This window comes from Microcaecilia unicolor, chromosome 1 (genome assembly GCF_901765095.1).
Source record: "Microcaecilia unicolor chromosome 1, aMicUni1.1, whole genome shotgun sequence".
Classification (NCBI taxonomy): domain Eukaryota; kingdom Metazoa; phylum Chordata; class Amphibia; order Gymnophiona; family Siphonopidae; genus Microcaecilia; species Microcaecilia unicolor.
Genome location: NC_044031.1, coordinates 451,356,217 through 451,383,845, shown reverse-complemented (window position 1 = coordinate 451,383,845; position 27,629 = coordinate 451,356,217). Strand labels below are relative to the sequence as shown.

Sequence of the window (27,629 nt, the reverse complement as noted above, 5' to 3'; positions counted from 1 at the left end):
TCAAGAGAAACAAACAAAATCACTTCCTAATTCCCCACTTCAGAAGCATAGCCAGGGTTGAAGGCACGGGGGGAGAGGAGCGCAGACTGCCAATATCGTAGCTACGTATTTCAAACGCGACAAATCATGTGAAAAATAGGCATGGGACCATCGGAAGTCCATTAGTCGCTCAGCTGGCAACCCTCCTAGCTACGCCTCTGCTCCACTTCCCACCACTCTAGAGAGAAAAAAAACTGCCTGTGTACAGTACACACTGCATATAAAAAAAAATAAAAATAATCAGCTGACTCACCTCTGGTGCAGTTTTCTGCTGGTCAGGGCAAGAGAACTCAGTCACTACTCACTGTCTCCTCTGCTCTGGTCAAGTATACTCTGGTGCTACTACACAGCTGCTCAGCTCCTATTGCCTTCCTCTCTCCTCCAGTGCCAGCCACACAGCTAATCAGCTCTTGCTGCCTCCTTCTCTCCTCTGGTGCCAGCCACACAGCTGCTCAGTGCTCAGCTCCTGCTACCTCCCTGTCTCCTACATGCCAGCCACACAAGTTCTCAACTTCTGCTGTCTCCCTCTCTCCTTCAGTGCGGTGTGCTGCTCAGCTGAGCTCGTGCCACTCTGCTGACTCCTTGGCTCCTCCAGCGCTGCTGCCCCGGATGTGCTTGCTCCTCAAATCAGCTGCTTCTTCCCCTCTAAGAGACTCCAGCAGATATCACTTCTGAATCGTATATATTCACTGGTAGCTGACCTTAATGGAGCCTGCTGCATTCACTCAGCAGCATGACTCATCCATTACTACTCTCCCATTGGAACCCTTAGAGAAAGCGGCTAGAGCGGTAGAGCCCCATCTGACTGATGGAGTCACACACTGGACAATCAAGTATGCTCTTCATGGTAAACGTGTCCATCTGTGTGTGTGTGCACGCACTTCTGTTTCTTGCTCCAGTTCGGAGTCGGACATCGGAGTTCAAATTTGTGAAGGGTCTCGGCACCAAAGACCGTCGGCACTGCACTGGGCAGCACAGACCACTAGAAGCAGCAGGATCAAAGATATGCCTGACCCCCACAGGATCCCCTCAGGAAAGTCTTCCATCCCCACGGGAACCCCGTAAACCTACTTCCGTCCCCACAGTACTCCCGCCAGGCTGAAGAGGATTCCCGCAGGATCCCCGCTAACCCCGTTCCCATGCAGGTCTCTAGTTCACAGGGAGAGGTGTGGCAACAAGAAAAAGGAAGTGATAGTGCCTCTGTTTAAGTGTGTAGAAAGACTTCATGTGGGGATCACATGTTCCAAAGGACATTAACTGAAAAGAGTAGGTCCAGGGGACAGCTAGCAAAATAGTAAGTGGCTTTCCCCAAGGCATATGGGAACAGATAAAAGTCTAAATATGTATCCCCAAGAGGAAAAGGGGAAATAGGATAAAAACATGAAACAAACATTTAAATTTCTCCAAGGTATAAATGCTCATGAGGCTCTGAAACAAGGGGTCATAAGATAAGAGCGAAAGGAAACACACTCATAATTTAAAGAAATATTTCTTTACAGAAAAGGGTAGCAGATCTGTGTACAACCTCCTACTGGACAAGCCTAGGGCAATATCTGGATTCAAGAAAGCATGCGACAAAGGATTTCTGGGGGAGATGTAGGGACTGTACAACTGAACAATCACTTTGGATGGGCAGGTGGGATAGACCGTATAATTCTTCTACCATCATGTTCTATATTTCCATTATGCTACAGTTGCAGCAATAGGGAGAAGTGTGAGCTATCATTTCCTTAATCTTATATACATCTTGCTTCCTATGATTGTGTCCCCAACTCCATTTCCTCAAGATTTAATGTGAAAGAGCTTACAAGTTACATTTCAAACATTGTTTCAATTTACTAAACCCTAAATTCTTATTTTATAGTACTATATTAGAAATAACCTACCAACTGAACTTCACCAAAAGCACCTCTACCAATCACTTTCACAACTTCATAATCTTCTGCCTTCATGCGCAGATCTCGGACTTTACTTACTGTATCTTTATCTGTGTCAAAATGAGAAACAAAAGTTTTAACATGTTTATCCATGAAACAAACATCAATATATACCCAAGTAATATCAGAGACATTTAACAAAAGTCAATATAAAAGGGTATGAGAGAGTTAAAATGGTTAAGGAAGTGGCAAGTTGCAGTATTTTTTTATTACATTTCCATATTTAAAATTGCACTTTAATTTGAAACAAGCAGTGGGAATCACAGTAAGTATTTATATAAACCTGTCATTCTATAAACTACAATAATTTACAAAATCCCAGTGGGCAGATATTCTAATTCCAAATTTGGTCATGGATAAAAACAAGGCTATTTTAATTCACATGGGTCAACACTGGCATGAGATTACATGGAAAGATTTCAAATTTTAGTGCTCTGCAAACAAGGAACAACTATTAAACCAAAATTCCAGTGTCTCACATTATTAGAATGTTTCTGTGTAACTTTTTCTAAGCTGAGTGTTTGGACAAAAAAAAAAAAAAAAAAAAAAAAAGAGAGATTTCAAAGACAGTTTGCAACAAAGTCATTGTTGTATCTACAATTACATTTTGTTCAATGTTGATTTTAGCAACTAAAGTAAAGTTGTGCTTTACTTGATAACTGTCATTCCTGGAAGACTGCCAGACTAGTCCAGACGAGTGGGAGTTACCCTCCTGCCAGAAGGTGGAGACGGAGAAAATCTGCTCATCTTCCCTATACGTGCTAATGCAGCTGGAAAACCAATTTGTATGCTATTGTCAAACATTCCTTCAATTTGTAAGCTCATAATTAACGTAATAATATGCCACTTGTCTACTTGTCCATTTCCTCTCTCTCTTTTAGACACACACCAAATACTATACCATGACTTAAAAAACACAAATCAGATGCTGCATAGAAGTGCAAGTTCAGATTCTCCATCCATCTCACACGTCTCTGATTGGTCTGGAAAGACTCAAGGAACAGCAATCAGGTACGTTAACCATAGTTTCCTTTTTGTCCTTGCCAAACCAGTTCAGACCAGTGTGATACAGCTGCCTTTTACAGTACTGGATCAAGCACACCTTCTCTGCTACCTGAACCATCTTTTCAATCCCAGGTAACACGATTTGCTAACAGACACCTTATCAGTGTGCTCTTGAAGGTCTTTTCAGATATATAACTATGTTTCTCTGTTTCACTATTTCTGCTCAAAAGTCTCCTATCCTTTTGGTAATACAGGTGCAAACACCAATTGCCTTAGCAGATCTAGAAACAGAGTATCCAACACCTTTTTTCCTTTCTGGTTAACCTGGACCAGCAAGGATCCCTTATCTAAGCTAAGAAGAAGCACTATCTCCCTACTTGTCTATACTTTAGCCAAAGTGAGCTATCCTTAGCAGCAGCCCCAATTCCTTAATAGCAAGAAGCAGATTAATACCTGAAATACCACAGAACAAGCACCAAGAAGTGGTGGAAGCTAGCCTCATGACTTCATCTTCTTTCAGGACTTCCACCACTATACCTCATAGAAGTAGACTTACTGGTCCCAAAATGGCCCAGGCTGAGTTTATAGCCATGACCAAAAAACCCAGCCAACAGTATATGTGCCAGAATTCCAAGACAACAATACACTATGAATAGCTCCTTAGACCCTAGATTCCAAGGTCTATGCAGTCCTCATTGAGAGGTAACCTGCTGAGGGCTAGCTACCACCACTGCCTAACCTTACATAGTAGAGCTATACTGGGAAAAGAATAGACAGGTTTTAAGGTGATGTGATTGAGCTCACACCAGAATGACACAAGTTTCCCAACCCTCTGCCCTCAGGAAAGGGAGTTGCAGTTGTGCTTCATGCCATCCAGGACCAGTTAGACTCTATTAGCAGGCAGAAAGGTGGGTCTTATAGTGTGCATAGTTTCTGGAACTCAAGACAAACCATAGACAACCTTCATCTGTGAGAAAGATGCCAGAATTCAGAAAAACCTAATAGAGACTCCTGTGTTCTGAACAGTTTGATTATCCCATGTTATGTATATGTTCAATCTGAAGCATCCAAATTGGCACTAGAAATGCCCTAGAATAGCAGCAATTCCCACCAAGGTAGTTAAAGTGTAGCTCCTCTACCGGACTAGAGAGGGTAGCCAAATTTGCAGCTTTTACTAGAGCTACAGATAAGTTATTGCTGTTATGAATCTTTACAAAGAAGTCAATGGGAAGATATAATGATAAAATGAAAAAAAAATTGTAGTTCTATTTATTTAATATTATTGGACACTATGAGGCTCATTTTCAAAGCACTTAGCCTCCCAAAGTTCCATAGAAACCTATGGAACTTAGCCTCCCAAAGTGCTTTGAAAATATGCCTCTATATAGCACTTTTGAAATGACATGTAAAATGAACCAATGAAGAAGTATGGTATTTGTATCATTTTGGATTATTTCTCAACAAGTTCAAAGTGTTACCTTCTGATGCTCCTAATTTCTTTTCTTTTGACACTAAGAATACTATGTAGCTGAGTATTTATAAGATATGTTGAAAATTACTACCTCCTATTGTTAAAAACAGCTATTAATAGTTGATTATTACCCCATATCATGTTAGACATGGTAAATAAAAATAATAATTTATAAAAAAGGACTGATGCACCTAAAATTTATTTATTCTTTTGACACTGAGAAAACATAGTAGTTGGATACTTATAAGGTGCGTAACACAATATGGGAGTATCCCTCCAAGCCTGAATCCAGATTAGGTTTTTTGCTGAGCCAGGTTCCATTTCTATGCACATGCAATTTTCAGGTGAAACCACCAAGTATCTGGACACAACTGGGGAGCTGCTATGGAAGGAGCCATTACAGCTGAGCCTGCCTGCATCCATTAAGGTGTATCAACAAACAACTTTCCTGCCTGATAAAGATTCTGAATCCCAGCTAAGAAGACCTGGAAATAAACGGGGGAAAAAAAGACTGGTGGCATGAAACAAATGGGGAGGAAGACCCTGGTTAAGCACATGGAAAGAATCTTACCTGTAGTCTTACCTTACAAGCCAGTGAGTTTTACCTCCAGATCTAGGATCCACTGAGGCCCTTTTTAGTAGATAGGCTCCAATTGCTATCAAGCAGAAGGCCAAGAACTTCATCACCTATTTGTGGGGCTCCTGCTATTTCATTTTCTCTGCAAGCATACCCTGCTGCCACAAAACATCAACAACAAACTGAGTCCCATGCACTGTCAAGGGAGCCTCAACACTGGAAGTAGGCGCACAGGCCTCACCCAGCTCCATGTTTTGTTCTTTGCCGAGTGTCCTAAGCCAGTCAAATTGGTCAGTGTCTGACATGCACCAATAGCCCACCAACTCTTTCAGAAGCTCCTGCCTCTGGGGTCACCTCTGGTCTGTAATATCACAAGGTCATATTCTACTAACTTCTCTCCAGGTATTCCAAATTAAGTACTTGAATACTGCCACAGTATATATTTTTTAAATGGTATATGTACCAAATACTAATCCTGTGGCAAGTCATATGCAACTGAAGCACCTAAGCTTTCTGAAAACTGACTTACCTTTACAGAATTCTCTGAGACATATACTTCTTATAAGATTACATCTAAATCTTTATGGCTCTAAGGGACTGATACACAAAAGTCCCCAGACAACCGCTCGCTATTTCCACCTCGGTAAAAATAGCTCTGTAAAGAAAATCGCATGCAAATGAGCTGTACGGACTTTTACCATGCAGTTCAGTAGTGAAAGCACTAGGGCATGCACAGAGCATCCACCCACTAAGAATGGCTGCTCTGCACATGCTCAGAACAGCATGTGATACACACAGCTTTCATACACGACTACCAGCTGCATGTATGAAAGCAGCATGTATTGTCATCACAGGCTAGCTGCAAGAATTTATCTTCTAAAAACCATTACAGGTTGGCAAACAATACTCCAGAGAGAGGCTTGAAATGTATTCCTCCTTCATCTTGTGGTTGGCGAGCACTAGCCAATCTTGAAATGAAAAGTGTCAGCAGGGATGACGCAGTTGCTAGGGAGTGGAGACAAGGAAGGTGCACGCTAAAGTGGTGGTACTTGGGGGCCCAATACATATCAGAATGAAGCCTGGGTCAGCATGTGTGGCTTTTCCTGTATCTCAGGAGGGAGAGAGCACACTGCAGAGATGAAGCAAAACAGGGTGCAAGAGGTAGCAACGAGTGGTGTCATCTCCAGTGATCACAGATCGAGATCGTGGGTTTAGACAAGAATTCAGAGCTTTTTCTACCGGCCAGCAGTCTAAAGAGAATGAGAGGAGTCATGCATCTCCACGAGCGCTGAGATAAAGCGGCCAGTAGCAGTTAGGGAAGGAGAGAGAGCTGCAACTGCAAGGCACACAGGGAGGAAAACGCAGCAGTGAACTGTAGCATCTGCTTATTATCACCAAAATGTTGGGATTTTATTTTACAGAAATCAGAATTGGGCAATTTCTTTAACCAGCATAGCACTACAACTGCTCCTAACCGTCTGTTAAAATAAACAATTGGGGAAGCATTCTATGCATCGCTCAGGAACAGATGACCATTAGTAGGAATGCACAACTACATACTAATCGGTGAATCTCTTCATAAAGACAGTTAATAAATCACAATAAATAAAATAATCAGCTCATTTAAACAGTTTTGCACACGACTCTCGTTGGCTACTACTGCGAACGGAAAAGGGATCACAGAACCCTTTTGTGCAATTCTCACTGAAGACTGTGCTCACTAGACCAACTGGAACCGGTCAAAAACACACACTGCTGGCCCGTTAAGTTTTGTGCATTAGGGCCTAAACTAGTATCAGGCATCCAAGCTGTAATCTCTCACTCATCAGTTTACAAAAGTAGATTTACTGCACTGTCTTTTCCCTATGGCAAATACTATGGAGGCTTTATTCTAACAGCAGCATATATTTTATAGCAACCTTATTAAGCAAATGATAATTCCATGATAGCAAAGCTTTCAGTTCAGATAAATTTAAACCATAATTTAAAAGAGATTGCCTCAGATGATTTTCAGACATGACCGTGGCTTGACGTCAGACTCAGAGCCAGAAATAGCACACGTGTTACCAACTTTGATTCTTTAAAGAATCTCCTTATTCTGACAGGTCCCTTCTCTCCTGCTTCATTTTTTCCAACACTAAAAGCAAGTCAAGTAAAGCAGAAAAAAATATTTTCAAGTTAACTGACATCTGTGATTATTGAGAGAGAACAAAGACAGGATAACCTTAAAATAGCAAAGTCAATTTATACCTGTACTGAGCTGTGAATCTATTGTCCCTATTTCCCAAATTATATCCCAAATTATCCAAATGGCATTCGGTTCAATGTGGCTTACAATATAACAAGAGAAAAGAACAGTTACATGCTGATAAAGGAAGTACTACTAGAGACCTAACAATTAAAACAGTACAATTGTACAGTGATAAATAGTACAGTGTAGCATTTGTTTAGTGTATTAAATAGTATTGAGAAAAACTATTTTGGTGCTAGTGCTTCCTAGTGCATCCGTGGTGTTCGAGTAAACTACTAAACAGATAGCAGTGGGGAATCATTATGGATAGAAATTCCATGTGTGAAGGGAAGAAGTATTCTTGTAGGGCTGTACTACCGTCCGCCGGGACAGAACGAACAGATCAAGAAATGTTTGCAGATATTAGGAAAGCTGACAAACTAGGCAACGCCATAATAACGGGCAATTTCAATTACCCCAATATTGACTGGATATATGCTACATTAGGAAGTGTCAGGGAGAAAAAACTTCTAGATGTAATAAACGACTGCTTCTTGGAGCAACTGGTCCAGGAACCGATGAGAGGGGGAGCCATTTTGGATCTGGAATGGTGGCATGCAGGGCATAGTGCAAGAGGTAGCAGTGTTGGGTCCCCTGGGAAACAGTGATCATAACATGATCAAACTTGAGCTACTATCTGGGATGAACCCGCAAAGGAAATCTACTGTAGATGCATTTAATTTTCAAACAAGTAAATATAATAAAATGAGGAAAATGGTCAAAAAGAAATTAAGAAGATCAGCTGCTAAGGTTAGGGCACTAAATCGGGCATGGGCCTTATTCAAAAATACCATCTTGGAAGCCCTGTCCAGATGCATTCCACGTATTTGCAAAGGTGGAAAGAAGGGAAAATGGCAGCCAGCATGGTTAAAAGGTGAAATAAAAGAAGTGATTACAGCTAAAAGATTGTCCTTCAAAGAATGGAAAAAGGATCCAAATGAAGAAAATAAAAAGCAACATAAGCACTGGCAAGTCAGATGCAAAGCATTAATAAAGAAGGCTAAAACAGAATATGAAGAGAAACTTGCCACAGAGGCTAAAACTCACTCACACATCAAAAGCAGAAAGCCTGTGAGGGAATCCATGGGACGGTTAGATCACTAAGGAGCGCTCAGAGAGGACTACTACTACTACTATTTAGCATTTCTATAGCGCTACAAGGAATACGCAGCGCTGCACAAACATAGAAGAAAGACAGTCCCTGCTTAAAGAGCTTACAATCTAATAGACAAAAAATAAATAAAGTAAGCAAATCAAATCAATTAATGTGAACGGGAAGGAAGAGAGGAGGGTAGGTGGAGGCGAGTGGTTACAAGTGGTTACGAGTCAAAAGCAATGTTAAAGAGGTGGGCTTTCAGTCTAGATTTAAAGGTGGCCAAGGATGGGGCAAGACGTAGGGGCTCAGGAAGTTTATTCCAGGTGTAGGGTGCAGCGAGACAGAAGGCGCGAAGTCTGGAGTTGGCAGTAGTGGAGAAGGGAACAGATAAGAAGGATTTATCCATGGAGCGGAGTGCACGGGAAGGGGTGTAGGGAAGGACGAGTGTGGAGAGATACTGGGGAGCAGCTGAGTGAGTACATTTATAGGTTAGTAGAAGAAGTTTGAACAGGATGCGAAAACGGATAGGGAGCCAGTGAAGGGTCTTGAGGAGAGGGGTAGTATGAGTAAAGCGACCCTGGCGGAAGATGAGACGGGCAGCAGAGTTTTGAACCGACTGGAGAGGGGAGAGGTGACTAAGTGGGAGGCCAGCAAGAAGCAGATTGCAGTAGTCTAAACGAGAGGTGACAAGGGTGTGGATGAGGGTTTTGGTAGAGTGCTCGGAAAGAAAGGGGCGGATTTTACGGATGTTGTAAAGAAAGAAACGACAGGTCTTGGCAATCTGCTGGATATGAGCAGAGAAGGAGAGAGAAGCATCAAAGATGACCCCAAGGTTTCGAGCTGAGGAGACAGGGAGAATGAGAGCGCCATCAACAGAAATAGAAAACAGGGGGAGCGGGGAGGTGGGTTTGGGGGGGAAAATGAGAAGCTCGGTTTTGGTCATATTTAATTTCAGGTGGCGTTGAGACATCCAGACAGCAATGTCAGACAAGCACGCTGAAACTTTGGATGCAAGGTGAGATATCAGGGGTAGAAAGGTAGATTTGGGAGTCATCAGCATAGAGATGGTAGGAAAAGCCATGGGATGAGATTAATGAACCAAGGGAAGAAGTGTAGATAGAAAAGAGGAGGGGACCACGAACCCTGAGGTATGCCGACAGGCAGAGGGATAGAAGTAGAAGAGAATCCACCAGAGTGAACACTGAAGGTGCGGAGGGAGAGGTAGGAAGAGAACCAGGAAAGGACAGAGCCCTGGAATCCAAGTGAGGACAGGGTATCGAGAAGTATGCTGTGATCGACAGTGTCAAAAGCAGCGGAAAGATCAAGAAGAATGAGGATGGAATATTGACCTCTGGATTTAGCCAGTAATAGGTCATTGGAGACTTTAGTAGCCATATCAGAGAAACTGAATGAATTCTTTGCTTTTGTCTTTACAGAATAAGATATAAAAGATCTGCCTATACCAGAAATATTTTTCAAAGAGTGATGTGATGCAGAGGAGCTTAAAGAAATATTGGTGAACCTAGAAGATTTAATGAGCCAAACTTACAAACTAAAGAGTAGTAAGCTACCTAGACCAGGTGGCATACATCCAAGGGTACTCAAAGAACTCAAGCATGAAATTGCTCATCTGCTGTTAGTATGTAACCTGTAATTAAAATCGTCTGTGGTACCTGATGATTGGAGGGAGGCCAATGTGACTCCAATTTTTTAAAAGGGCTATAGGGGTGATCCCAGAAATTACAGACTGGTAAGCCCGACTTTGGTGCCGGGCAAAATAGTAGAAACTATTATAAAGAATAAAATTACAGAATAGACAAACATGGTTTAATGGGCCAGAGTCAGAATGGGTTAAGCAGAGGGAAGTCTTGCCTCACCAATTTGCTTCAATTCTTTGAAGGCATGAATAAACATGTGGATAAAGGTGAGCCAGTTAATGTAGTGTATCTAGATTTTCAGAAAGCTTTTGATAAAGTTCCTCATGAGAGATTCCTAAGAAAATTAAAGAATCATGGGATAGGAGGCAAGGTTCTGGTGTGGATTAGGAATTGGTTCTTAGACAGAAAACAGAGGGTAGGGTTAAATGATCATTTCTCTCAATGGGGGGGGGGGGGGGGTGAACAGTGGAGTGCCGCTGGGACCTGTATTGGGACGGGTGCTATTTAACGTTTATAAATGACCTGAAAATCGGAACCATGAGTGAAGTGATTTAAATTTGCAGATGATACAAAACTATTCAAGGTTGTTAAAACATGAGTGGACTGTGAACTATTGCAGAATATTGCAGGAAGACCTTAGGAAACTGGAAGAATGGGCATCCAAATGAAAGATGAAATTTAATGTGGACAAATGCAAGGTGATGCACATTGGAAAGAATATTCCGAATCATAGTTACCTGATGCTAGGGGGTCACTGTAGATAATAAGCTGAAATCTGCTCAGTGTGCGGCGGTGGCCAAAAAAGAAAACAGGATACTAGGAATTATTAGGAAAAGGATGAAGAATAAGACCAAAAATATAATGCCTTTGTATTGCTAAATGGTGCAAAGGCACCTTGAGTCCTGCGTTCAGTTCTGGTCGCCATATCTCAAAAAAGATATAGATGAATTAGAAAAGGTTCAAAGAACGACCAAAATGATAAAAGGGATGGAACTCCTCTCGTATGAGGAAAAGCTAAAGAGGTTAGGGCTTTTCAGCTTAGAAAAGAGACGGATGAGGGGAGATATGATTGAGGTTACAAAATCCTGAATGGTGTAGAACAAGTAGAAGTAAATCGATTTTTCAGTCGTTTCAAAAGTACAAAGACTAGGGGACACTCGAGGAAGTTACATGGAAATACTTTTAAAACAAATAGGAGGAAATATTTTTCCACTCAACGAATAGTTAAGCTCTAGAACTCTTTACTGGAGCATGTAGTAACAGTGGTTAGCATATCTGGGTTTAAAAAAAGTTTAGACCAATTCCAGGAGGAAAAATCCACAGTCTGCTACTGAGACAGATATGGGGAAGCAACTGCTAGCCCCGGGATTGGTAGAATGGAATGTTGTTGCTAAATTGGGTTTCTGCCAAGTACTTGTAACCTGGCTTGGCCACCGTTTGAAAACAGGGTACTGGGCTAGACAAGCCATTGGTCTGACCCAATATGGCTATTCTTATGATCTAGTATGTAGGTGAGTGGAAACATATGATCATTAGACACAGAGTGGTTCATTTTCCTTAGTCTGCCTCTGTTAGAAAAGGGTTGAAGGGTAGACATGTGATGCTGTGACCAGCTCCCGGTGCAATGCCTGACAGCTCCTCAGGCACCCTTCCCTAATCGGGCCGAATCGACGCTTCCAGTCTCTCTTTAGAACCCTCTTTTATTCACTGTGCATCCTCTTTTGGTATAGTGACAAATATCTCAGTCCATGGCGATGGCCTCAAAGCCGCCAGAACGAAAGGATGAGATGAGTCGTGTGCCCAATGCCATAATGACAGCCTCCCCACCCTCATCGCAACTGGGTTCAAACACTAATTGCATACCTGATGGACTCTGTTGTGTATGCCCTGGACTCCAGATTTACGCAGCTCTCCAAGTAGCTTTTGGGTCTCTTATATCGGAACTCAGACTGCACACTGGGGAGCTGAAGACCAGGGTACCAGGGTGTAGTATATCAGGCTGCAAAATTGGCTAAGCTGGAACAGCTCACTTGGTCACAGCAGCAGAAGCTTGATTATCTAGAAAATTGCTCGTGGGATAACCTCAGGTTGGGTGGGGTTTCCCAAATCCATTCCAGATCATACGTTTTGCCAAAAATTGTAAACCTTGTAGAAGAAGGGGTGTGACGGATTCATCTAGATCGGGCCCACTACATGGGCCAACAACACGCCTGCAACCAGAAGGTCAATGTAGGGCTGCCGAGAGGATACAAAATTCGATGGTTGAGTTGGACAGAATATTTTAGGACTATTCCGCGGCACTTACAGAGCGGCACAGCACTTTTTCCTCTGCACGTGCAAAACTTATGGAAAAACAATACCGCTTCATGTTGCAACATCATGCAACGTTAAAAGTGTATTGTGATGGCCGGTGGATCTCCCACTGTTCTCCTGAGACCATACTTGACCGGCTTTATCAAGCAAACTCTACCTGACTGGATCCAGGACCTTGTATTCAGCACCAAGGTCTAACAGCTGTTGTATTTCCTTTAGAATTCTGGCCATGCATTTGACGGGGCTATTCATTTCTTGTTCTCTACATAGGACTTTCACTGCATATGTAATGTTGTGTTCTATGGACCTTGTCAGTGGGAAGTGTATAAACTTTTCTTCTATAATAGAGTTATCTTGCCCCTTTGGGGAAAGGATGCCCAGTAGTATTGTTGAAGTGATTCACCGTCTTGTCCACTTACGGTAGAAAGGTGCAGTGTGTGAATGGGGGGGGGGGGGGGCTCATTTTGCTGCAACACTGAGGTGTGCTATGCCGTACTATCCCTGACCCCTCCCTTTGTAGGGGTGGCCTTCTCTGTCCCACCTCTGATGCTTTATCTTCTCCCTCTTTACGCTGCTTTGTGTACAGGTTGAAGCTAGGCAACTTGGGTCTTTTTGGTGCTGTCAGTTCCAATGCATCTTTTTCTAAGCAGGCCCCATGGCTAATGATTTGTGCCTCGCATTATTTCTTGTAATGTTTCCGGGATTACGTATCACAAGGTTTCTATTGCCTGCTTGCAGGAGATGAAGCTTTCTTATGAGGAGCATCTCAAATTGCATCAGCAGTGGATAGAGGGATAGAGGGAGTGGATAGACGACTTCCCTATGAAGAAAGACTAAGGAGGCTAGGGCTTTTCAGCTTGGAGAAGAGACGGCTGAGGGGAGACATGATAGAGGTATATAAAATAATGAGTGGAGTGGAACAGGTGGATGTGAAGCGTCTGTTCACTCTTTCCAAAAATACTAGGACTAGGGGGGCATGCGATGAAACTACAATGTAGTAAATTTAATATAAATCGGAGAAAATGTTTCTTCACCCAACGCGTAATTAAACTCTGGAATTCGTTGCCGGAGAACGTGGTGAAGGCGGTTAGCTTGGCAGAGTTTAAAAAGGGGTTAGATGGTTTCCTAAAGGACAAGTCCATAAACCGCTACTAAATGGACTTGGGAAAAATCCACAATCCAGGAATAACATGTATAGAATGTTTGTACGTTTGGAAAGCTTGCCAGGTGCCCTTGGCCTGGATTGGCCGCTGTCGTGGACAGGATGCTGGGCTCGATGGACCCTTGGTCTTTTCCCAGTGTGGCATTACTTATGTACTTATTAAGTCAGTTAGGTCACCTTGAGCTGTAGTCCAGGTTCCAGGGGGTCCATAAAACAAGACACTAGAAACTTGACCTGATAGGGTAGTATTGTTATTGATGCAAGCCAAAATTTCTAAGGATAGGGCCTATATGCTTTGATATCAGTTTCAGTTTGAAGAAAGATTTGTACAGGACAGCTATCCCTCCCCCTTTTTTCTGTCCTTGGTAGGAGTATGATTTTGTAGCCTGGTGGGCATAGGTCATTTAGTACAGGGTCATCTATACTTTGTAACCAAGTCTCTACTATATATATCACACCTAGTTGTTATTCCTCTATCCACTCCCTTATTAGGTCTGACTTATTAACCACTGAATGGATATTTACATATCCTACCAATATTGGTACATATGATTCGGTTCTTACAGCTAATAGGTTGTAGTTGCCTTTTGCCTTTATGGTGTTATAGTGTGCCTGTTGTGCACCTTTTACTGATTAGGTAGTGTCATGCAGTACTCCGCGAATGTTTTCTATCCTATAAACTTTATCGGAATGAAGACCGCTTGGTCTGTGTTCAGTAGTTAGAATGACTGGTATCTTGAATTGTGTGACCTAATACCATGCTTGTGAATGTAATGACCAACCTAGTAATAGCAAAAGAATGGGGATCACGTACCTCTTTGGGGAAGCTATTACGGAAGGTAATACGGGTGAGGCTTGAGTTGTAACAGAGCCTATGGTGCTACGATACTTCATTACTCCGAAGTTCCACATGAAGGGGCGCACAAAGGGCCAAGGTCAATGAAGATAAGCTATTTGATGAGTTTCAATTCATTAGTTTCACACTGGACTGACCCTCTGAAGTTCCTTTGCAGGAGTATGGCAATGCCAGGATTTGCATATTCAACCACTGGCTAGTATTATTAGAATATATAAATTAACACCATATATTTATGCAGATAACATTCAGATTCTTATTCCTTTTGCATAAGATTTAGGAAACATGATAATTTGAAAATTGTGTCCATGCTTTAAGATGATGTTGGATCGTGAGTTTCGCTTAACATTGAAAATACATTCTGTGGGTTGGTTATTCTCTGCCTCTGAAGGACTTTGCAAAGCTGGTTCTAGAAGGAGTCTTTTGTCTCTGTAGTAAATGGAAGTTAGAAGCTATTTTTCATTCACCACTAAAAATGAAACACCAGGTAGTTACAGACTCAAAGAAGGCATAAGGGAAATTGTATCTAGTTTGCCAGTTTTTGTCCTTTCTTGACACTGCCAGATTTTTGGACCACTATGCAAGTAATGATCTCATAAATTGCAAAAAAAGTTTCAAAATATGACAACAAAAATTCTAACATCTACTGGGACAAGGTATTAACCACTTTTAAATTTTTTGCAATGGTTGCCTTTTGAACAAAGAGTTCTTTCTCCATTACTGGGTTTAACATTGTGCTCTTCATAAGTTATCTCAAAGGAAAAATAAATAGATGTGCTCCTGACATGAAATACATTTAAGCTAGTCACATCAACTGACCACTGCTGGTCCTCAAGAATTACAGCTGACAAAAACCAAGATCTAGATAATGATTTTTCTCAGGATTAACTCATAATAGGGCCTCCACTCTAGGTGCCCAGTACTCCCACCAGGTGCTGTGGAGGACTTGTAGCTCATCTGCATATCCTCACAGCCTTCTCCTGGATGACTCCCAGGTCCACTCCGATCCACTCAGGGCATCCGCTCTAGGTGTCGCATGCGGGCATTTTCTCTTTACATTTATATTTTCTCCCAGTCACTACTTATGGCTCCAGTACACTTCCTGGTACTGTCCCTTCCTAATCTATTTCTCCATCTGAAACCACTTTACACTGCACGAACACATTGCCCACCCTCTGCTTTCATCATCTCACCATCTCTTTTGTCCCCTTCCTTCTTCTCAGCTCTCAACCTTCAACATTTCCTTCCTTCCATTCATCCATCTCCTTTCTATCTGAGCACATCTCGCCTTCGCCGCTGTCGTCATACCTCTCCAACTCTTCTACGTTCTCTCTTGCTCCTTCTCCTACTCTCCGCTGGGGACATCAATCCCAATCCTGGTCCTCCACATCAGCTCTCATCCTATTTGTGCAGGTCGCACCGTGATGTCTCCAATCTAATTTCTGTTCCTCTCCTCCCCCCTTCTTGCTGCCTTTCTCGTGTGCTCTGTGGAATGCCCGTTCCGTCTATAACAAAATTTCCTACATCAATGACCTGTTTATCTCGCATTCTCTCCATCTGCTTGCCCTAATTGAAACTTGGCTTTGCCCTGAAGACTGCTTCAGTCGCGGCCCTATGCCATGGAGGTTATCTTTTCTCCCATATTCCTCGTCCAGTTGGCCGTGGAGGTGGTATCGGACTACTACTTTCACCCTCTTATAGATTTCAACCTCTTCTTCCACCTCAGTCTCACTGCTTTTCTTCCTTCGAAGTCCACTCCATTCATCTATTGACTCCCCTGCCTCTCCAAGTAGCAGTCATTTATCGACCCCCTGATAAGTCCCTTTCTTCCTTTCTCACTGACTTTGATGCCTGGCTTTCCTTCTTTCTTGAACCTTCATCTCCTTCCCTCATTCTTGGGGATTTTAACATTCATGCTAATGATCCCTCTGACTCTTATGCTTCTTAGTTTCTTGCTTTAACATCCTCTTTCAATCTTCAACTGTGCTCCACTGCCCCTACTCACCAGAATGGCCGCTGTCTTGATCTTATCCTCTTCTCAAACTGCTCACTCTCCAGTTTCTGTGCCTCAACTCTTCCCTTCTCTGACCATCATCTGATAACTTTCACACTTAAACACCCTCCTCTCCAGTTCCATCCAATCTTAACGAATACATTTAGGAATCTTCAGGCTATTGACCCTTCTACTCTGTCCTCCAGTGTTTCAAATCTCTTCTCTACCACTATGTTATCCAAGTATGTCAATGAGGCTGTCTCTTCCTATAATACTATTCTCTCCTCTGCTCTGGATACACTTGCTCCTCCCATTCCCCGTCCTGTAAAGCGTACCAAACCCTAGCCTTGGCTAACCTCTAGAATCCGCTACATACGTTCCTGTGCCCGCTCTGCTGAACGCCTTTGGCTGAAAACCAGTGCCCATGCTGACTTCATACATTTCAAATTCTTGCTGACCTCCTTCCAGTCTGCTCTTTTACTTGCCAAACAGGACTATTACATCCAGTTGACAAATGCTCTTGGCTCAAACCTTCAACGTCTCTTTGCCACACTGAACTCTCTCCTCAAAGTGCCTTCACCTCCAACTCCCTCTTCACTTTCTCCCCAGACTCTGGCTGAGTACTTTCATGATTAAGTTCACAAGATTAAACTGCCTTGTTTTACCAATATGAGTTTACAAAGTGGATTATGATAAATCATGAAAAATACATTTTCACAATAAAACAAGTAGAAAACAGTTGTAAAGAGTACAATTGTATTACAATAACACAATAATCAAGGATATAAATTAAAAGAAAAACATTCTCCAGTCTTCATGAATTTTTTCCTTTGCCCAGCCTGCATGAATATGTAGCATAGCTAGGTGTGATTCACAGGTTTTTCCACTTTCTATAACTAACACTTGAATAGGCACGTTGGAATTAAAGGAACCAGATGACTAACCAAGTTTTTAATTCACCAAGGAATTGTAAATATTCCTATGAAGGCTTCAGATCATCTGGTAACTGATTCCAAATATTACTACTACTACTACTGCTACCTATAACATAGTAACATAGTAGATGACGGCAGAAAAAGACCTGCACGGTCCATCCAGTCTGTCCAACAAGATAATTCATATGTGCTACTTTTTGTGTATACCTTACCTTGATTTATATCTGTCTTTTTCAGGGCACAGACCATATAATTCTGCCCAGCACTAGCCCCGCCTCCCAACCACCAGCCCCTTGATTTGTATCTGTCTTTTTCACGGCACAGACCGTAAAGCGAATGATACATACCTGTAGCAGGTGTTCTCCGAGGACAGCAGGCTGATTGTTCTCACGACTGGGTTGACGTCCACGGCAGCCCCCATCAACCGGAAGAAAACTTCGCGGGCGGTCCCGCACGTAGGGCACGCCCACCGCGCATGCGCGGCCGTCTTCCCGCCCGTGCGCGACCGTTCCCGCTCAGTTGAATGACAAGCAAAAATTATGAAATGCAACTCCAAAGGGGAGGAGGGAGGGTAGGTGAGAACAATCAGCCTGCTGTCCTCGGAGAACACCTGCTACAGGTATGTATCATTCGCTTTCTCCGAGGACAAGCAGGCTGCTTGTTCTCACGACTGGGGTATCCCTAGCTCTCAGGCTCACTCAAAACAAGAACCCAGGTCAATTGAACCTCGCAACGGCGAGGGTATAACAGAAATTGACCTACGAAGAACAACTAACTGAGAGTGCAGCCTGACCAGAATAAATTCAGGTCCTGGAGGGTGGAGTTGGATTTAAACCCCAAACAGATTCTGCAGCACCGACTGCCCGAACCGACTGTCGCGTCGGGTATCCTGCTGGAGGCAGTAATGTGATGTGAATGTGTGGACGGATGACCACGTCGCAGCCTTGCAAATCTCTTCAATAGTGGCTGACTTCAAGTGAGCCACCGACGCTGCCATGGCTCTGACACTATGAGCCGTGACATGACCCTCAAGAGTCAGCCCAGCCTGGGCGTAAGTGAAGGAAATGCCATCTGCTAGCCAATTGGAGATGGTGCGTTTCCCGACAGCGACCCCTATCCTGTTAGGGTCGAAAGAAACAAACAATTGGGCGGACTGTCTGTGGGGCTGTGTCCGCTCCAAATAGAAGGCCAATGCTCTCTTGCAGTCCAATGTGTGCAACTGACGTTCAGCAGGGCGGGTATGCAGTCTGGGAAAGAATGTTGGCAGGACAATTGACTGGTTAAGATGGAACTCCGACACCACCTTTGGCAGGAACTTAGGGTGAGTGCGGAGCACTACTCTGTTATGATGAAATTTAGTATACGGAGCATGAGCTACCAGGGCTTGAAGCTCACTGACCCTACGAGCTGAAGTAACTGCCACCAAGAAAATGACCTTCCAGGTCAAGTACTTCAGATGGCAGGAATTCAGTGGCTCAAAAGGAGGTTTCATCAGCTGGGTGAGGACGACGTTGAGATCCCATGACACTGCAGGAGGCTTGATAGGGGGCTTTGACAAAAGCAAGCCTCTCATGAATCGAACCACTAAAGGCTCTCCAGAGATGGCTTTACCTTCTACACGATAATGGTAAGCACTAATCGCACTAAGGTGATTCCTTACTGAGTTGGTCTTGAGGCCAGACTCTGATAAGTGCAGAAGGTATTCAAGCAGGTTCTGTGCAGGACAAGAACGAGGTTCTAGGGCCTTGCTCTCACACCAAACGACAAACCTCCTCCACTTAAAAAAGTAACTCTTTTTAGTGGAATCCTTCCTAGAGGCAAGCAGGACACGGGAGACACCCTCAGACAGACCCAATGAAGCGAAGTCTACGCCCTCAACATCCAGGCCGTGAGAGCCAGAGACTGAAGGTTGCGAAATGAGAGTCGGAAAACACTCCAATCTCCACGGTTCTTCGGAGGACAACTCCAGAAGAAGAGGGAACCAGATCTGACGGGGCCAAAAGGGCGATATCAGAATCATGGTGCCGTGGTCCTGCTTGAGCTTCAGTAAGGTCTTCCCCACCAAAGGTATGGGAGGATAAGCATACAGGAGGCCAGTCCCCCAATGGAGGAGAAAGGCATCCGACGCTAGCCTGCCATGTGCCTGTAGTCTGGAACAGAACAGAGGCAGCTTGTGGTTGGTCTGAGAAGTGAAAAGGTCCACCGAGGGGGTGCCCCACTCTCAGAAGATCTTGCGTACCACTCTGGAATGGAGCGACCACTCGTGCGGTTGCATGACTCTGCTCAGTCTGTCGGCCAGACTGTTGTTTACGCCTGCCAGGTATGTGGCTTGGAGGAGCATGCCGAACTGGCAGGCCCAACGCCACATCCCGACGGCTTCCTGACACAGGGGGCGAGATCCGGTGCCCCCCTGCTTGTTGATGTAATACATTGCAACCTGATTGTCTGTCCGGATTTGGATAATTTGACAGGACAGCCGATCTCTGAAAGCCTTCAGTGCGTTCCAGACCGCTCGGATCTCCAGGAGGTTGATCTGAAGATCCTTTTCCTTGAGGGACCACAGTCCTTGGATGTGAAGCCCATCGACATGAGCCCCCCAGCCCAGGAGAGATGCATCCATCGTTAGCACTTTCGTGGGCTGTGGAATTTGGAATGGGCGTCCCAAGGTCAAATTGGTCCGAATGGTCCATCAGTGCAGTGAATTGCGGCAGCTGGTGGAGAGGCGGATGACATCTTCTAGATTCCCGGTGGCTTGATACCACCAGGAAGCTAGGGTCCATTGAGCAGATCTCATGTGAAGACGAGCCATGGGAGTCACATGAACTGTAGAGGCCATATGACCCAGAAGTCTCAACACTTGCCGAGCTGTGATCTGCTGAGACGCTCTGGTCTGGGAAGCGAGGGACAGGAGGTTGTTGGCCCTTGCTTCTGGAAGGAAGGCCTGAGCCGTGTGAGAATTCAGCAGAGCTCCTATGAATTCCAGAGATTGGACAGGCTGGAGATGGGACTTTGGGTAATTTATCACAAACCCCAGCAGCTCCAGGAGGCGAATAGTGCACTGCATGGACCGGAGAGCTCCCGCCTCCGAGGTGTTCTTGACCAGCCAATCGTCGAGATATGGGAACACGTGCACTCCCAGCCTGCGTAGATACGCCGCCACCACCACGAGGCACTTTGTAAACACCCGTGGGGCAGAGGCGAGCCCAAAGGGCAGCACACAATACTGAAAGTGCCGTGTGCCCAGGCGGAATCTGAGATACTGTCTGTGAGCTGGCAGTATCGGGATGTGAGTGTATGCGTCCTTTAAATCCAGGGAACATAGCCAATCGTTTTTCTGAATCATTGGCAGAAGGGTGCCCAAGGAAAGCATCCTGAACTTTTCTTTGACCAGGAATTTGTTCAGGCCTCTCAGGTCTAGGATGGGACGCATCCCTCCTGTCTTCTTTTCCACAAGGAAGTACCTGGAATAGAATCCCTGCCCTTCCTGCCCGGGTGGTACGGGCTCAACCGCATTGGCGCTGAGAAAAGCGGAGAGTTCCTCTGCAAGTACCTGCTTGTGATGGGAGCTGAAGGACTGAGCTCCCGGAGGACAATTTGGTGGAAGGGAGGCCAAATTCAGGGCGTATCCGCACCGCACTATTTGGAGAACCCACTGGTCGGAGGTTATAAGAGGCCACCTTTGGTGAAAAAATTTTAACCTCCCTCCGACCAGCAGATCGTCCGGTACGGACACTTTGAGGGCGGCTATGTTCCCATGGATCCAGTCAAAAACCCGTCCCCGGTTTTTGCTGTGGAGGCGCAGGAGGCTGCTTAGGCGCATGCTGTTGACGGGAACGAGCGCGCTGGGACTGTCCCTGTGCCTGACGAGGCCTTCGGGCCGGCTGGGTGTACCTACGCTTGGTATAGGCGTAGGGCGCAGCCTGCCTGGCCCGGGAAAAACGTCCACCTGCTGAGGTGGATGCTGAAGGCGCCCGGTGGGAGAGCTTGTCGAGGGCGGTTTCCCGCTGATGCAGTTGGTCCACCAGCTGCTCGACCTTCTCGCCAAAAATGTTATCCCCCCGGCAAGGGACGTCGGCCAGTCTCTGCTGGGTGCGGTTGTCCAGGTCAGAGGCACGCAGCCATGAGAGCCTGTGCATCGCTATCCCTTGGGCCGCAGCACGAGAAGCCACGTCACAGGTGTCATATATACCCCTGGACAGGAACTTTCTGCACGCCTTCAGCTGCCTGACCACCTCCTGAAAAGGCCTGGACTGCTCCGGGGGGAGCTTGTCAACCAGGTCCGCCAGTTGCTTCACATTATTCCGCATGTGGATGCTCGTGTAGAGCTGGTAAGACTGGATGCGGGTCACGAGCATGGAAGATTGGTAGGCCTTCCTCCCAAACGAGTCCAGAGTGCGAGACTCCCGCCCCGGGGGCGCCGAGGCGGTATCCCTCGAACTCCGTGCCCTCTTGAGAGCAGAGTCCACGACCGCCGAGTCATGAGGCAATTGGGGCCGCATTAAATCTGGGTCCGAATGGATTCTGTATTGGGACTCTGCTTTCTTGGGGATGGTGGGATTAGATAGTGGTCTCAACCAGTTCCGAAGCAGTGTCTCTTTGAGGACATTGTGCAACGGCACCGTGGAGGACTCTCTAGGTGGTGATGGATAGTCGATGACCTCGAGCATCTCAGCCCTCGGCTCATCCACAGAGACCACGGGAAAGGGAATGCAAATAGACATATCCCTGACGAAGGAGGCAAAGGAGAGGCTCTCAGGTGGCGAGAGCTTTCTCTCTGGTGAAGGAGTGGGGTCGGAGGGAAGGCCCACAGACTCCTCTGAGGAGAAATATCTGGGGTCCTCCTCCTCCCCCCATGAGGCCTCTTCCTCGGTGTCGGACATGAGCTCGTGCAGCTCAGTCCTCAACCGGGCCCGGCTCGACGTCGAGGCACAGAGGCCTCGATGGCGTCATCGAGCGGTGGACTCCCGCGCCGGCGGGGATGAAGCTCCCTCCATCGACGGGGACTCCACCTGCGTGGCGCTCGAGACCGGCGCCACAAGCGGCGTCGGCGTCGAAGGCCTCGGCACCGGGCTAGAGCACGCCGGCGCCACAGTCAACGGCGCAGAGGGCGCAAGCACCCCCGGCGCCGGCACAGTCTGGCGCATCAGCCCTTCCAGAATCCCCGGAAGGATGGCTCGGAGGCACTCGTCCAGGCCCGCTGTCGGGAAAGGCGAGGGGGCCGGTAGAGGTGTCGGTGCCGGAAGCTGTTCGGGTCCAGGAGACTGCACCGAAGTGCTGGCACCCTGACGTGGCGGTACCTCTACTACAGAGGGGGACCTCTCCTCTCGATGCTGCCGCTTCCTCAGCATCGACTCATCCCCGGCGCCGGGAGCCAGATGCGTCGTGGGCGACCGATGACGGTGCTTCTTCGCCTTTTAGCGGTGCCCGTCATCGGCGCTTGGTGGAACTGAGGAGGAAGTCGATCCCCCTTGGCCTCGAGGGATCGGGTCCGACAGGGTTCGGTCCCGAAGGGCCCTGGGTAGAGGGAGTGACCGGGGCCAATTGCCCACGCGGCCTCTCACCCCTGCCTTCACCGGGGGACCGGCGGGCCGACGGGACCTGTGCTCCTGGGGTCGATGCCATCGGTGCCGATTTCGTGGACATCGATACCAGTACCGAAGAACCGGCCGTCGATACCGATGCCGTCGAAGTCAACGTCGAGGGGCCGGCGCAAGTTCCAAAAAGACGGTCCCGAAGAACTTGCCTCGCTACCTGTGTTCGTTTCCGGAGACCGAGACACAAAGTACACGTCTTGGTATCGTGCTCCGGCCCGAGGCACTGGAGGCACCAAGCGTGAGTGTCGGTCTGTGAGATATGCCGGCCGCACCAACCACACTTTTTAAATCCACTCGGGACCTTCGAGGACATCGACGGAAAAATCGCGTCAGCGAAGTCATAGTCGTCGATGGTGGCGGTAAAATGCACACCTCGAAAATAAATCGACCGCGCGGCCACAAGGCCGCAACGCGACGCCCCCGCTAAGAGACGAGGGAAAACAAAGTTCAGCGGTTTTTTTTTTTTTTTTAAAGTAAATAGAAAAACGGAGAACAACGAAGAGAAAAAGAGAAAATTCGCAGCGAAAGCACGATCCGGTTTCCGGGGCTGACAGAGAGAGAGAGACTAACACGGCTCTCTCCAGCGCGGAAAAGAAAAGACTGAGCGGGAACGGTCGCGCACAGGCGGGAAGACGGCCGCAAGTTTTCTTCCGGTTGGTGGGGGCTGCCATGGACGTCAACCCAGTCGTGAGAACAAGCAGCCTGCTTGTCCTCGGAGAAAAATTAATACAATTAGCATAACAAATATATATTCAAGTATTTAGCAGCAACAAACACTTGGGAGGGCAATTCAATAGCAGGGCATCCAATACAGGCACTGATTATGGTGCTTATTTTAAGCCTACTTTTCTTTATAGAATACCAGCACAAATGACCAAAAAACGCACATACGTTAAGGCACAACCACTTACTGCATGTGCCTAGAGATTAGCACACGCATGCATAAATGATAGCAATGCCGGCCCAAGGCAAGATGCCGCCTGAGGTGGAGCTAAAATGCCACCCCCCCCCCCATGCCGAGATGCCGCTCCACATCCCATGGCGAGATGCTTCCCCTTCCAGAGCCGAGATGCTGCTCCCCTTCCTACCTCCAGCCCGTTCGCGGCATTCACCTGTTTTGTCATGTTCCTTTAATTCCAACGTGCCTATTCAAGTGTTTGTTATAGAAAGTGGAAAAACCTGTGAATCACACCTAGCTATGCTACATATTCATGCAGGCTGGGCAAAGGAAAAAATTCATGAAGACTGGAGAATGTTTTTCTTTTAATTTATATCCTTGATTATTGTGTTATTGTAATACAATTGTACTCTTTACAACTGTTTTCTACTTGGTATATTGTGAAAATGTATTTTTCATGATTTATCATAATCCACTTTGTAAATTCATATTGGTAAAACAAGGCAAAATATAAACTACTGAATAATTTTCAATTAAATTAAAATGTAAGGTTCAATAATTGTATCCAAAATGCTGTGCACATTTTATGTTGCAATGGGCTCTCAGTGGACAAAGGAACTGAATATATTAAATTCATGTTTAGAAATCACTACAACATGGATGGGTCTCAGTAAACTAAAATTTAACACTGCTAAAATAGAAGTGTCTTAAGTGCACAGATGTAAAGGTCTGGATGTTAATATTCATGCAATGATACATGGAATGGCTCTTAAGGACTAAAAGTGTGTAAGTCAAGGATAATCTTTGATGCTGGGTTGACCAGTGTAGCCCAAATTTTACCTGCATTTACAAGTTCCTTTCCAGAACTGACCAACGCTATCTGTCTTTTTCATCAGAGCAATTTTGCATTCATAATACATGCCCTATAAAGTTACCACATTGATTACCATAATGTACTTTCCATTGGCTTTGCTAAAAAAAAAAAAAAAAAAAAAGACAGCGTGAGCAACAACTGTACAGTCTATGCTTAGGTATCTGTACTTCTAGTGCTTTTGAGGAACTGAGGAGACCCACTGCATGCAGGAAGTGGTGCATTCGCTCACAACTTTACAAGTTCTGAACTCTAGGAAAGTTGTTCCAACCCAGCACCACCAGATGACTCACCCAGTTATGTGCCCAAACCAATCCTAATGGTTGAGAAAAAATTATTTAAAAAAACCATAATACACTACTAAGTTTATCCTATAGCTTTCTATTTTAAAGGAAAGAATCACCAATGCCAGTAGGTTAGTACCCACACAGTAAATAAACCACTAGCTAGACAACCAGCTGGCAAAGAAAACAAATATAAAAAGAAGCTAATTGACCTTTTTGGACCTCCTCCTCCCTTTTTTATGTTACAAAAGAGAAAGTAAGCCTGATCAGAGTAGGAAATGCAATGTCTTAAGATTAGCATTTAAATACTAGATGTGAAATTATATTATGAAGTTGCTGAAAAAGACAAAATGAATTTTGACGACAGCACAACAGGGAAATTTCACTTTCTTCCAATGAAAAATTAGATGTATTATTTATCATATAGATTTACTGTGCTCTATGCTATTTCAAACAAGGTAACAGGACATACATCCTGTGTGTTATCCAACATTAAAGTTCTACATTTATTATGATATATTTCTGATTATTTATCTATTAGCATTCATAAAACATATTTCTAAAGATGTTTTTCCCTTCATTGCAATAGCACTGTACATATTGCAAAGGATTTATTATAATCTGTTAATGCAAAGTTCACTCATTGCTAAACAAATCTAATAGGATCTATCAACTCCTATATTCTCCGTACCAACTGTCATTCCTTGAGTGCTGCTAGAGATTTGCACTCCTACCAGCAGATAGACACAGAGCCAAGCTGCTCATCTTCAAAAAAAACTTAAGAACAGTCATACTAGATCAGACCGATGGTCCATCTAGCCCAGTATTCTGCTTCCAGCAGTGGCCAATCCAGGTCACATGTACCTGGCAGAAACCCAATTAGTAGCACCATGCCATTCTAACAATCCAAGGGCAAGAGGTGCATAAGTACATAAGTTTTGCCATACTGGGACAGACTGAAGGTCCAACAAGCCCACAATCCTCTTTCCAATAGTGGCTGATCCAGGTTACAAGTACCTGACAAGAATCGAAAATAGCACAATACATTTTATGCTGCTTATCCTAGAAATAAGCAGTGGATTTTCCCCAAGCCCTTCTTAATAATGGCTTGTGGACTTTTCTTTTAGGAAGCTACCCAAACCTTTTTTAAACCCCACTAAGCTAACTGCTTTTACCACATTCTCTGGCAATCAATGCCAGACTAATTATAGGTTGATGATTAAATATTTTCTCCAATTTGTTTTAATTTACTACTTGGTAGCTTCATTTCGTGACCCTAGTCATAGTATTTTTGTAAAGAATAAGCAAATGATTCACATTTACCCGTTTCACTCCACTCATTATTTTATAGACTTCTATCATATGTCCCCTCAGCCATCTTTTCTCCACGCTAAAGAGCCCTAGCTGCTTTAGCCTTTCCTCATAGGGAAGTTGTCTCATCCCCTTTATCATTTTTGTTGCCCTGCTCTGTACCTTTTCTAATTCCACTATATCTTTTTTGAGATGAGGTGACCAGAATTGCACACAGTATTCGAGGTGCGGTCGCACCATGCAGTGATACAAAGGCATTATAACATCCTCATTTTTATTTTTCATTCCTTTCCTAATATCACCTAACATTCTGTTTGCTTGCTTATTAGCTGCCACATACTGAGCAGATGATTTCAACATATCATCTATGATAACACCTAGATCTCTTTATTGGTTGGTGACTCCTAATGTGGAACCTTGCATCACGTAACTATAGTTCAGTTTCACCCATGTCCATCTCAATAACTGACTATGGACTTCCCTCCAGAAAATCTGTCAAAACCTTTTTAAATGCAAGGTACGCTAACTGCTGTTACAACATCCTCCGGTACTGAGTTCCAGAGCTTAACTATTCTATGAGAAAAAATATTTCCTCCTATTTGCTTTAAAAGTATTTCCATGCAAATGAGAGTCCCCTGGTCTTTGTACTTTTTGAATGAGTGAAAAATCTATTCACCTCCACCCACTTAACACCACTCAGGATTTTGTAGACCTCAATCATATTCTCCCTCAGCTGTCTCTTTCCTAACCCGAAGAGCCCTAACCTCTTTAGCCTTTCCTCATATGGAGCAGTTCTATCCCTCTATCATGGTATGCTCCTCTTTGAACCGTTTCTAATTCTGCTATATCTTTTTTGAGATACAGTGATCAGAACTGAATGCAATAATTTAAGGTGAGGTTCCACCATGGAGCGATACAGAAGAATATTATTATTTTTGGTCTTATTTTGCATACCTCTCCTAATTATTTCTAGTATTCTGTTAGCTTTTTTGGCCTTCATCAATTCCATTCAATATATGTTCTTTAATTATAAATTTTCAAAAAAGTTTTAGATCATTTTGCTTTAAAGATAAATGAGAACTGTCACTGTCTTTTTTCAAAAATTCTATATTATATCAAATTTTATATACATGCCTGTGTATGGTTGCTTCATGTTTATTTTTATGTTTTTACCTTTAGAGTATTTTATTTGAACCCCTGATGTAGGCGCTTCCATGCGTCGAAACACGGCCCGTGTCGGGTCTTTTTATTGTTACAAATAAAGACTGTTGGACTCAAGTCTCCAGTGGTGAATCGTCTTTGGTTAGTCTCTACTTTAACCTGTTGAGATTCGTCATCG

The 27,629-nt window shown here is 44.6% G+C and overlaps 1 protein-coding gene across 2 annotated transcripts in view; it reads right to left on the bottom strand.

Annotated features, from left to right (window-relative positions):
* Positions 1–27,629, bottom strand: part of ROCK1 (Rho associated coiled-coil containing protein kinase 1) — a 523,306-nt gene that overhangs the window by 420,878 nt on the left and 74,799 nt on the right. For both annotated transcript variants that reach the window (XM_030212894.1, XM_030212901.1), the window contains one exon: positions 1,926–2,026. In XM_030212894.1, coding sequence (XP_030068754.1) covers positions 1,926–2,026 — 101 coding nt within the window. The remainder of the gene's footprint in view (positions 1–1,925; positions 2,027–27,629) is intronic.